This window comes from Crocuta crocuta, unplaced genomic scaffold (assembly GCF_008692635.1).
Source record: "Crocuta crocuta isolate KB4526 unplaced genomic scaffold, BGI_CrCroc_1.0 scaffold751, whole genome shotgun sequence".
Taxonomy (NCBI): Eukaryota; Metazoa; Chordata; class Mammalia; order Carnivora; family Hyaenidae; genus Crocuta; species Crocuta crocuta.
In genome coordinates, this window is record NW_027530353.1 from 2928895 (window position 1) to 2941418 (window position 12524).

Genomic DNA, 12524 nt, shown 5'->3' on the forward strand with positions numbered 1-12524 from the left:
CAGAGCCAAAAGGGCAGCCGCCAGGTACACCCATTTGGGCAGGGTCCTCAGGAGCCACAAAGTCCCACCTTCTGGTCCACACAACAGACTTCAAGGCCTGGCATTTGCTGCCAGGGTGGTGGGACCTCCTGGGTAGGGCAAGAACCAGCTCAGGGAAGGGTGCCCCCACGATGGGACCGTTTGACACCACTCCAGGAGGGGTTTCGGGGCGAGCAGGTCCCAAGGACGCGTTGCGAGCTTGTGTCCTCAGTAAGCACTACAGATCACGAGGAGGCAGCAGGGCCTGGGCTGCTGGATGGGGGGGGCCTCGAGCAGTGCCCCTGCAGGGGTCGGGCTAGGGAGGCGCTGGCTCAGACTGCACCCGTGGGGCGTCAGGAGGCTCGGGATGGCCGGTACCTGGTGTTGGTGCCCAGGAATGGCAGCCACGGGAAAGGCCACTTGCAAAGGTGCACAGATCCCAGGTGGTTGCTAGGACAGTCTTGTTACCAACGACACAAAGGGAACATGGGCTGAGAGCACACACTGCTGTGACCTGGCGGTCAGAGCCCAACTGCAAGTCAGGTAAGAGTCCCCCCCACCCCTCCACCCCTGCAGGCATTTCTGTGGAACCTGACGGACAGGTAGTGCCCTCAGCAAGAGGTCAATTCAGAAGCGCAAAGGTGCCCCAGAATCTGTGAAGCCGGGTGACTGTCGCCTCCCACCACAGACGTTGGCCTGAAGCGCTTACACCCTGCTGGCCCCCGACGCCTCAGGCCTGCCCACAGTGGGTTTCCCAAGACCCAAGCCCCAGCTCTGTGTCCCCAGCCCTGCAGTCCAGCCTCCCCTCGGCTTATTGCAGCGTTAATGCAGTCCATGCACAGACACAACCCAAAGGCAGATTAAGGCCCAACAAGGCAGGATCCGACCTGCTGAGGGCCTTGCCCAGGTCTGGGGCCCACGGGTCTTCCCAGGAGTGAGAGATGAGCCCGTCAGCATCGGTGTGAGTCACTCAGAGTTTATAGTTTCATCTGGCCTAATGATACACCCCTGGGTGCCTGAAACCATCTTTTCAAAAATCACCAGGCATGTAAATTTGAATGTTCCCCACCCCCAGGCTCTTCCACGACCCCTCGGTCCCTGCCAAGGGCTCCAGGGGTGCAGAGACTTCCCGTGGTGGCTCTGCTGCTCGAGGGGCTGTGGTTCTGATGCGAATGATGGGGCGTTTCGGCCCAGGGGCCTCTGCGCGCTGCTGTCACATGACTGCACAACAAGAGTTCTGCTTCCGGGCCTTGAAAGAAACAAACAGGAGCTGGAGGGGACAGAGGTGGCCGGCAGCTCCACCAGGGCACACGCGGCAAGGGCCCTGTGAGGCTCCAGGAATCGGACCGCTGAGCCGGTGCAGGACCTGGGGGCACCCCAGGGAGGCGGGCCCCCGTCAGTGCTGGGGGTTGGGGAGCAAGGCCACGTGGGGGGGACTGAGTGTCTGACTTTGGCCCAGTTTAGGTCCCCATGTGCTATAGGACAGCACACGGGGAGGCGATACCGAGAAGGACTTCAGAGAACTGGGTAGACCCCCCTCCCGCCCCCGACTCACAGATATGCCCAGGCCCCTTCCAAGCACACAGGACAGCAGATGTGCATGGACAAATAAACTCAGCCCCAGCACCGTCCAGATAGTGAGGCCTCTCTGTTGCAGGGAGACAAGTAGAGACGAAAGGGCCTCTTTGGGAAGACTGAGCACCTATCTGCTCCATGAGTAGCGGGAACCAGGAGCCGAGCAGACCCACCCTCCTGGGTTCCTGGGGCCCGAGGTCACAAGCAGGCCGGAAGAGGCCTCTGCCCACTTCCGCTATGGCGGCACTCGAGGACCCTGTGGCCGCTGCTGGACCTGGGCCACCCCCTCCGCTCTCCCCACAGGTCACTGAACGTCCTGAAGGCTCGAGCAGTGTGGAGAACCCTAGGGAACGGTGCCCAGAGCAACCAGCGCCAGTGCTCACCGTTTTATAGAAGGCTTTAGACTGTGTCCCCAGCACTTCGGATTTGGACACCAGGTCGTCTAGCTTCTCCCCTCGCTCCAGCAGAGACTCCATGGTGTTGTGCTGCAGGGACACAAAAGGAAGGAACATTCTTCTGTTCACAAAGCTAGTTGACATGAGTCCCTCCTGAAGTTCAGCCACGAGAAGCACATCTCCTTTGGGTTCCTTCCTGCCATGCGTCAAGACGCGTCCTAGGCTTGCGGATGAAACAGGACAGGACCTAGTGACTATCCCTTGGGGTGCCCACAGTGCAGGCTGAGACAAGCACACTCTACAAATCACTGATACCTGCCCTCACACACACACACGCATTCCCACCAGACAGCTGCGCCTCACCTCCCTGAAGGGGACTGTGTTAGCACGCTAGCACCCAGGGAATGGCCGCACCCAGACCCCATCTCAGGGGTGAAGGGACAGGGCCCTCAGAAGAGCTCCCGGCCCTGGTGCCACTGGGAAGTGGCTGGCTCGCTTCCAGCCTGGACAGCCACTGCTGGAGCAGCCACAGGACTCCCCGAGGCCTCTTTGGAGTGAGTGGCAGAAACGTGGGCACACAAGCATGAAATGCGCAGACCTAAGAATAAGCAATCTTTTCATCTCCACGTGCAGCTGCACAGCTCAGGTTCTCACCACAGCAGTCAGCCACAGGAAGACATAGAAGGGAAGACCGGCTGCAGGACCAGCAACCGGATTTCTGCAGCCAGAACAGGGCCAGGACGCGTCTGCCCTCCACAGTCAGGCGGCAGGAGCAGCAGAATGGGGCAGGAGATGAAGGGCGCAGGACAAGAGGATGGGGCTCGGTCAGAAGACATAGGGGAGCAGATGGTGAAAGATGCAGACACCTCAAGACTGTCATGTCTCACTTTCCTTCCCAAGCCCCAGAACCACGTGACTCAAAGCGTGGTCCCGAGCACCTGGGTCCTGTCCCCCAAAACACGTGTGTGCACCAAAGATGAGCCAGAGGTGGCAGGAGTTTTATGTCTGGGCACCTTTTCTGGGCTCTGTATCCACTCAGTCGGGGTCCATGAGCCACCGGGCACTGGTGGCCTAAGCATGGCACCATACTGGGGACAGGGACGTAGGAATAAGGACAAACTCCCAGTCCTGATGGCTCACACACTAGTTAAGGAGACACACAAACAAGTAAAGACCATGTGGTGGCGTCCTGGAGGCCTGTGCACGAAGGCACTTGCAGGGATGCCAGGGAGGAAAGGGAGACACGAGACCATGGGGCCATGCCAGGGAGCCTGCACGTGGCCCCACAGCTGTCCTGAGAGCCGCTGAGGAGCTGTAAGCAGAGAGGGACATATTGATGGTCACCGACTACTGGACAGACTGGTGGCAGGCATGAGGCAGGGACCACAGGACCAAACTTGAGATGAAAACAAAAATGCCTCAAGTACCAAAAATAGATCAAAGTTAAGGGGAAAAAAAGGGTGCATGAAAAGCCAAAGCAATGGTTACAAACCAGGAGATTTCAATAAGATGCAGGTTCCTGGTCTGCTGACCAGGACCTAACAACCCTAGATCTGTGTTTACTCCATACTGGCGGCTGTTGGCTGCCCCCACAGCCCACATCCCGCAAAGGGACACACCTACTGGGCTTGGAGACAAACTACAAAAGACATCAGCACAGGATAGCAGAGCCAAAGAACTCAGACCTTCACAACCAGCAACTGCCCAGAGGGGAGCACCAGGAGGATAGAGGACCACATGGGGCGGGGGGGAATGGAGGACCACAGGGCAGGTGGATGCAGGACCGCACGGGGTGGGTGGATGGAGGACCTCACGGGGCAGGGGACAGAGGACCACAGGGCGGGTGGAGGCAGGATCACAAGGGGTGGATGGACGGAGGACCGCACAGGGGTGGATGAAGGACTGCACCAGCAGGGGAGTGGTGGATGCAGGACCGCATGGGGCGGGGGATGGAGGACCACACAGGGGTGGATAAAGGATCCTGTGGGGGAAGGAGGGAGGACTACAGGGCAGGTGGATGCACGACTGCACGGGGGTGGGATGGAGGACCACATGGGGGGGCAGATGGAGGACCTCACGGGGGAGCGATGGAGGACTACAGGGCGGGTGGATGCAGGACTGCATGGGGCAGGTGATGGAGGGCCACACATGGGGGTGGGGCAGATGGAAGACCTCATGGGGGAGGGATAGAGGACCACAGGGCAGGTGGATGCAGGACTGCATGGGGTGGGGGATGGAGAACTGAATGGGGGGGGATGGAGGACCACACAGTGGGGGCAGATGGAGGATCTCATGGGGAAGGGATAGNGCATGGGGGTGGTGGAGAACCACATGAGGCGGATGGAAGACTGCATGTGGGGGCAGATGGACGACTGCACAGGGGTGGGTGGAGGACAAGGGGGGGTTGGATGGAGGACCTCACGGGAGGAATAGAGGACCACACTGGAGGGGAGATAGAGGATCACACAGGGAGGGGGCGGAGGATCACACCAGGGTAGAATGGAGGACCACACTGGCAGGAGAATGGCGGACCTCACTGGCAGGGGGGAGGGTGGGAGGGTAGGATGGAGGTCCACACTGGTTCTCTGTGTGGACCCCTACAACTGGCAGGAAAGATAGATATAGCGTTGCCTAAGCAAGTCTGGCTTTGAGGCCTTGGACGCATAGGAAGAAGCAGGCAAACACCCCCTTCAGAACAGTGCTTGGGGGGCACCTGGGTAGCTCAGTAAGTCAGCCGCCAGACTCTGGCTCAGGTCATGATCTCACAGTTTGTGGGTTCGAGCTGCACGTTAGGCTCTATGCTGACAGCTTGGAACCTGGAGGCTGCTTCAGATTCTGTCTCCCTTTCTCTCTGCCCCTCCCCAACTTGTGCTCTGCCCTCTTCCCCCCGAAAATGAACATTAGGAAAAAAGAAAAGTGTTTGGATGAGAACTCCCAATAAGCCTTGATGGCAGCGTGGTGGCTGCCAGGCTTTCTGCCCCCAGCTCTGGGACGTGCTGGCCCCCACCCTGCTTACCAGAATGATTTTGGTCTCATCCAGCTCAGCCTGCACCTTAGTCATGGGGTCAGCTTCTCGAGGATTCTAGGGGAAGAGCCAAAAGTAATATCAGGACCATTTGGAAACAAAGCTCAAACCAAGTGAGCTGGACACACTCTCCCAAGTTAAAATCTGCAGCTGCTTCCACACAGGACAGGGAGGTGGAAGCCTGCCGCGGGGCTCCGGTTTCAGGTCTTAGATCCAGGTCGTAACGTGGGCCCCTGCATGGTTCAAAGAGACGTCGACACCAAGGCTGCCCGGAGTCACCCAGAGCCACAGCAGTCAGGGGTGCTGGCTTTCCTGTGTCACACAGCCTCTCCCTGGGGTGACTAGACAGCCTACCTGGTAGCGACTGAGGTGGCCGTCTAGGGCCGTGTAGTGAATTGTAGCAGGGGATCCGACTGGCCACTCTATCCTGTCCACCTGCTTGGAGAATTCGTCTAGTACCTGCAAGACAAAGGAGCATGTCAGTACCGCCCACAGCTATAGGCTTCAGCAGATGGCCTTACCTGAGAGAGGCAGGCAGGCCCCAGGAGGAGGGAAGGGGAGGACACATTGAGGCTCAAGTTTTAAGTACTCTGGTAATTAAAAACAAAGCGTACCCAGCCTAAGATGAACCTCATCTGGAGAACAATAAAAGTATTCAAATTTTAAACTATTTCTGCTTTTATGTGGTCATAAAGTTCTAGGAGAAAGAGTGCTGGCCCTCCTGTTTTCCAAAACAGTTCTTCAAAAGGGAACTAGATCCTTTGGATTTAAGTGACCACCAGATTTCATTGGCTTGTAAGTGCAGCTGTGCTCCAGGAGGCCAGGGGCCGGCACCCTCAAGGGTTTATGACAAGTGCTGCTCAAAGGACCAAAGCGCACACAGGCAATGGACCAGAGTGGGGAAGGAGTGCCCATCACTGCGGGACAGGCAGAAGCACAGAGGTGGGAGGGCCCACTGTTTGTAGGGACAGCTTGATGGAGGGAGGCGGCCGCAGGGCAGGGCACGGAGCCACAGTCACCACTGCTGAGGGCAGAGGCAGGAGGAGACTGGCCAGAGGAATGGCCGGGAAAGAGCACAGATAGAGATGGACCCAGGGCCCATCCCAGAAGGAGGCTGTGACACTGAGGCAGACATGGTGAGTCAAGGTGGCACTTGGGGACATGAGCCCAGACATGGGAGCAAGGACAGGCAGAAATCAGTGCCAGGGAAAGAAACTGGGAAGGGATGCCAGACTGTCTCTTGGTTTAGGGCCAAGAAAAAAATGGGTTGATTTCGGACATATTACTTCATCCTCTGTCCCTTGGGCACTGACCACACTTGTCCATCCAAATCCAGTCTGGCCACACTGCAAACTCACCTTCTCCAACAAGGTAAAGGCCACCCGGGACGGATATTCACTGTCAGCAATGACCACTCCTGCAAGGCTGTCGTTTCGCACGTAGACGTGACACAGATATTCTGAGAAGAGGTCAGACATGTAGATGGTAACCTAAGGCCATTAGACGTTTTCACCCCTGATCATCAAAGCATCGCAAGGCTGAGCCCTTGCCTTCTGGGTCAATGCAGTTCACACAGGACAGTGCATAATGGATCTCTGCCACTAGCATGGCATGGCCCAACACCTGCTTTAGGATGAGCGAATGCCCAGGGGCCTGGCGTGCAAAGCCAGGAGAGCAGAAAACGTCTCAGGCAACACAGCCCCAGATGCATTTCCAAGTTACACCCTGAGCTCTAGACCAGGCCTGGCTGCAGTTCAGGGGCTGCACCTCTCAGGCTCCACTCTGTCCCAAGCTGAGGAGACCCTGTATGAGACAAGCAGCCTCCAATTTCTTAAAAATCCCTATAGGGGCGCCCAGGTGGCTCAGTCAGCTGAGCGTCAGACTCTGGCTCAGGTCACGATCTCCCAGCTCATGGGTTTGAGCCCTGCGTCAGGCTCTGTGCTGACAGCTCAGAGCCTGGAGCCTGCTTCAGGTTCTGTGTTTCCCTCTGTTCTCCCCTGCTCTCTCTCAAAATAAATAAACTTAAAAAAAAAAAAAGAGAGAGGCGCCTGGGTGGCTCAGTCAGTTAAACGTCCAATTTCAGCTCAGGTCATGATCTCACAGTTTGTGGGTTCAATCCCTGTGTTGGGCTTTGTGCTGATGGCTTGGAGCCTGCTTCGGATCCTGTGTCCCCCTCTCTCCCTGCCCCTCCCCCACTTGTGCACGCATGCATGTGCCCCCCCTCAAATAAATAAACAAAAAATAATTTAAAAATCCCTATAAGAGTGGACCCAAATTAAGACATCACCTCTCGGGGCCCCAGATTTCATCATTACAGGAAACCTGGCCTGTTCTGTTCTGTGCTGGAGGGTGTAAGGGAGGGAGAGGAGAGGGGAGGGGAGGACAGCTGAGAGAAGGTCCATTTACAAAAAAATTAGTCACTGCTGGCTACGGATGCCTGTGCTAAAATCATCAAATTATCCAAAAGTACAGTCTGTACAAAGGCTACTACAAAACAGTCATCATTCAGGACACGAAGCTTTGTCATTTTATTATTTTAAATTTTTTTCAAGTTTGTTTTTGAGAGAGACAGACAGACAGAGCATGAGCAGGGAAGGGGCAGAGAAAGAGGGAGACACGGAATCCGAAGCAGGCTCCAGGCTCTGAGCTGTCAGTACAGAGCCCAATGCGGGGCTCGAAGCCACAAACCATGAGATCATGACCTAAGCTAAAGTCGGACAATCAACCGACTGAGCCACCCAGGCACCCCAAAGCTTTGTCATTTTAAAAAGGATTAAAAATTACACCACAGTAAAAGGGATGTGAGGTTGACAGCTGACAAACAAGAACCTTCTTGTCTTTAAGATGTTCAAGCACCAGACCCTGACGCAAAACGAAAACAAGGAAAGGGGAGAGGGAGAGATGAAGAGCTCCAGAGTCAAGAAAGGGCAGTAAAGGAGAGCAGGGTGGGGGATAGGACTGTCACCGACACTCTCCAGGCTCTGTCTGCACTCCCGAATAAGAAGGATCACACGCGAGTGGAGGTGCATCCACAGAACCGGAGACCCTGGATTGGTGCGGATGGAACCAATCTCAGGAAGAAAACTGGGGAAGCAGACACAGCTGGTGGGAACCAGAGTGTTTCCACGTTCACGGCCCAATTTCACTTCTGCGACATGATCAGTACTGGGATCTCACACAGAACAGAAGCACCCCGGGGATGGTGACCAGGGTGGCACTGTGTGCAATGGGCCATCTCTGCCCAATGAAGCTCACATGATGTGTCGGTACGACACGTCTGTCTCTCCTGATCGGTCTGTACAACATATGCCTCTCCGATAAAAGCCTGAAGATTCTCACAGGAAACCTGAATTATGAACAAGGAAAAAACAACAGCCAAGAGAAAATGTGGTGAGTTTTCGGATTCCTGGTCCAAACTCTAAGGAGCACAGGCTGTAGAATTACCTTAACAGGGCTGGTTGGAAATCCTTTTTTGAGGTGTGCCCAGCTCTGGATGAAAAGAGAATTCAGGAAGGCCGCTTACGGCCCCAAGAGTCAGACCCTCATCTGAAGCAGGTCTGAGCCGCGGGGGCACGTTTACTTGGACCACTCAGGCGCCAGCAGTGGGCTCAGCATCGAGTGCAGACAGAAGGAAGAGGAGGGAGGAACAGGCCAAAGGTGTGCCAGGAGCCATAGGCTGCCCAGGAGGGATGGCGCGCACACCCACGAGGGGGCGGTGCTCTTACCTTGTTCTTTGACGGAAGCTCTGCTGCCCTTGGCCGAGCGCTCCACAATCAGCTGACTTGTGAAGGTCATGAACTCCTGAACACTAAGAAACACAACGCGGATTACCTACTCTGGTCACCTTGTCCCCAGCACAACGGAAGGTGACCTCTGAACTCGGACACTAAGGAACTAGTGCTTCTTGGCTTCATTCACTGCCTTCCTGGCCCTGGCGACAAGGGATAAACGCTGTTTTGTTACCAACCGCCCCGACCGTACACCCCACGCCTGCTGCTCCCACCGCGCCAGACAACCCACTTCCTGACCTCCAGGCACCTTCTGCAGGCTATGGGGAGCTGACACTGCAGTCAGCGGAGGCCCCAGGACACACACAGGAGCAGAAGCTGGCAGATATGCAACCAGGGGGCTGCCGCACATGCCAGACGCTGCAGCAGGGTGTGTGTGCACCATGGACGTAGCCGAGGGCACAAAACTCGGCCTCGGGCGCACTGGCTCAACCGTGGTGCGTCAGCCAGGCCGCTCTGGGAGTCAATGGCTCAGCTGAGACCAGGAAATGACTTGTATCAGGGCCACCCGACAGTCAGATGCAGCCGGAACACAACAGTCACAGGTGGCAACAGTGCAGCCAGAGGGACAGGGGCCAACAGAAAGCCCGTGACTGGGACTGCCATGCAAGGGGCTACGTGGAGTGAGGACCTTTGACCCTGTGGTGGACGTCCTTGTCTGGACCCCAGCTCCACCACGTGCGAGACGTGTGACCTCCAAGCAAGTTACCTGCGGCGCTGTGTCTGTGCACGCGATGTGATGGCCACACAAGTGCATGGTAGCACTTGCTATGTCGCTTTGGGAGAGTGATGTGATCATAATAATCCCAGAGAAAAGTCTCTGCATAAGGAAGTTCTTGCAATAAAACTAACCAGAGACAGAGCTCACAGAAGGACGGTCGTTAGGCAAAGGAGGAATTACACTCTCGCAGAGTCTGCACACAAGAGCCAGAAAAGCCAGGGAACCATCTGAAGGTTTCACAGCCTGGGGTCTGGTCACATGAGGCAGGAAGGACCAAAGAAGAAAACAGCTGGATGGTGTGCTGCCCTAAGAGGGTGTCCCTGGAGTGCTGCAGCTGTTTTCACCGCCAGAAATGGTCTGGGAACCCTTGCCAGTGATGTCAGGGTCCTACCCTGAAATCCCTGAGAACCCTCGGTATACATGGGCCGGGACAAAGAAAGGGAATCACCTGGCCAAGCTGGTACCAAACGTCCCATCACAGACAAGCAGAGAATGGAGCCCAGCTAAAGGAAACAGTATCACGAAGGTGCTTCACTAAGGACCCAAAAGAAGCAGAACGTTTCACAAAATAACAGAAACTGTTTTAGATTCTGCCAGCAAAGCCCGCTCATCAGGAACAGGAACTGCATGCTTAGAGTCCAGACGGACGGTGTGGCCACAGACATGGACCCTGGAGGGTCCTTCCCCTTTTGTACCTGAGTCAGCCCAGCCCTCCCACGACGGGCTGCCGGGTCTCCAATATACAGGTTCTTGATACTGAAGCATCCAGAAACACGGGGAAGCCTGTAGGCCCTACACGTTCCGCGCTTCCTTCCAAATCTTCAGCGCAGACCCTTCTGCACCACCAGGGCTCCCCCAGAAGCAGCACACAGTTTGGCTGTGGGTCCTGGCTGGTTTCTCGCGGCCTCGGTGATTCCGTCCGCAAAGCGGAGCACCCCTCCCATTGAATTGTTGGGAAAACCCACCCGATAACCTAAACGGCTCCCAAGGGGTGGCGCCCAACCTGCCTAGGTTAAAATACAGATTTCTGGGCCCCAACTCTCTAGTTCTGAAAGTCCGGGTATCAACCTGGGAATCGGCATTTTTTTTCCAAGTCCACTGATAATTTTATAACGACAGATATATAGAACACACTGAGCACAGGGATAATATCCTAGAAAAGTATAAACCTTTCCAGCGAAACAAAGAGGATTCCTCGTAGGTACAGTCCCCAAACCCAGANCTCTTCCCCACCGTCCCTCTCCCACCCCCCGGGCCTCCCTGCCTGGGCCCGCTCACCTGGACCTCTGGAAGAAGCTGAAGGAGGACACGTCGTACGCGGCTTTGAGCAGCACTGCCTTGGGCTCGCCTTTGTACAGGACGCTGAGGCTGTACAGCTTCATGGTGCCGCGCCCTCGGGCCGCCCGCCCCGCCGCGGGACTGGCTCGCACCGAGCAGCGCGGCCGCCGCCCCTGGGGACCGCCACAGTCTGCTGACTGGTCGGACGCCGGCTTCCCCGCCTGGCGCGGGTCCCGCTTCCGGTTCCGGTCAGGGGCCGCCGCCCGAGGCCAGCGGAGGGCTTTCGTGCCCTGGAAGCAAATAGGAAATGCCGGAAATACGAAGAAGGTGGGACGAGGACACAGGGAGGCAGCTCAGCGCATGCGCGTAAGCCCGGCCCCGCCCTTCCGACCAGTCTAGGGTCGCTCCCTCCCTCCTGGGGTGTCCCGTCCCCTCCCGGGGTGTCCCGTTCCCTCCTGGGCCTTCCCCTGTCCGTCCTGGGATGTTCTGTCCCCTCCTGGGGTGTCCCGTTCCCTCCTGGGGTGTCCCATCCCTACCTGTATTGTCCTGTCCCCTCCTTGCCTCCCCCCTCTCTCATGAGGTGTCCTGTCCGCTCCCAGGCTGCCTTTCTCCCTACCAGACTGTCCTGAGCCTTCCTGGGCAGCTCCTGGGAGCAGCACCCGCAGCCAGTGCCCTGTGGACCCTAGACAGGACTGTGGTTTCAGGAGGGCTGCCTTCCTGTAAAGCAGTGTGTAAATCCAGCCTCCTTCAGAGTGACGGGCAGGCTCCTGCAGGGATGTGAAGGCATGCCTCTCATTTCAGAGGTTTGATTCCGAAGAACACGTCCTTGCCACGCCTTCCTCCTGCCCCTGATCACACAGGCCCTGTCACCACAAACCTGCAGGGCTAAGGGCTCCTTGGGCCTGCCCTCCCTGTCTGGGCACTGTTGTAGGAGGCAGACCTCTGACAGAGGAACAGAGGGGCATCACCTCAAAACGGCAGAAAATCTGCCCCACGCTTAGGGAGCAGCTTGGTGTACAGTGACTTAGAAGACCTCGTTTTGCTCGAGATGTTGACATTAATGCTTTGGGGATGGGTGGGGCACAATTCCACGAAGGTACTGCATCTTGCCCGTTTCTTATTTATTAAATGGTATTTTGTAATCAGCATCTTGCAGGACACATAAAAGGCCCTTGGTTTTTGGAAGCTGACAGTAAGCTTACATAACCATTATGCTACAAGCAGCTGAATCTGAGATTTTGAGACAGAGATGGCACATGTGACAAAGCAACAGCATCACTGTACACATGACTCTGAATCAGGGATTCTCAGCCTCAGCACTATTCATGTTGTGGTTGGAAGCTCGGGGCTTGTCCCACTTGTTGGGGGCCATCCTGTGCAGCGTAGGTAGCATGTCGGGCCTTGGACCCACTAGAGATCAGTAGCACCCCTCCCTCTATTTGGTAACCCAGAATGTCTCCAGTCATCGGCAAAAGTGCTCTGGCGAGCAGCGGAGAAGGCTGTCTCTGTGTCTAAAGGAAGGTCCCACCACCTGCCAACTCAGCACCTTCCTCACTGGCTCTCTTCCGTCTGCAGATCGGCGGAAGGTTCTTATACACACACACGTGTCTGGGTACAAAACGCTAAGGACAGACATTGGCCAATGCCAGGCCAGTCACTCATTGATGGGGGCGGGCTCACGAAAGTCTCAAGATGCTGTGCTGACACTGTCGTCCTCTAGGGGG

General features: G+C 56.4%; 1 protein-coding gene across 1 annotated transcript; it reads right to left on the reverse strand.

The window, feature by feature from the left end:
- Positions 1–978: 978 nt before the first annotated feature.
- YKT6 (YKT6 vesicular SNARE protein) lies at positions 979–11051 on the reverse strand. The gene is made up of 7 exons (XM_077765820.1): positions 10801–11051; positions 8739–8821; positions 6372–6472; positions 5368–5472; positions 5005–5070; positions 1977–2078; positions 979–1267 (listed from the first exon to the last, which is right to left on the reverse strand). Exons 1-7 carry the CDS (start codon positions 10902–10904, stop codon positions 1232–1234), a joined length of 597 nt encoding a protein of 198 aa, XP_077621946.1. The 5' UTR covers positions 10905–11051; the 3' UTR covers positions 979–1231.
- Positions 11052–12524: the final 1473 nt, after the last annotated feature.

What these genes read in the sequence shown, in the direction of transcription:
- YKT6 (XM_077765820.1), bottom strand. Translation starts at nt 10,904, where the DNA reads ATGAAGCTGTACAGCCTCAGCGTCCTGTACAAAGGCGAGCCCAAGGCA. An exon ending in AGCTTCTTCCAGAGGTCCAG is followed by an intron (nt 8,822 to 10,800) that starts GTGAGCGGGCCC and finishes TGTGTTTCTTAG; the next exon opens with TGTTCAGGAGTTCATGACCT. An exon ending in ATGAGACCAAAATCATTCTG is followed by an intron (nt 2,079 to 5,004) that starts GTAAGCAGGGTG and finishes GTGTCCCTGCAG; the next exon opens with CACAACACCATGGAGTCTCT.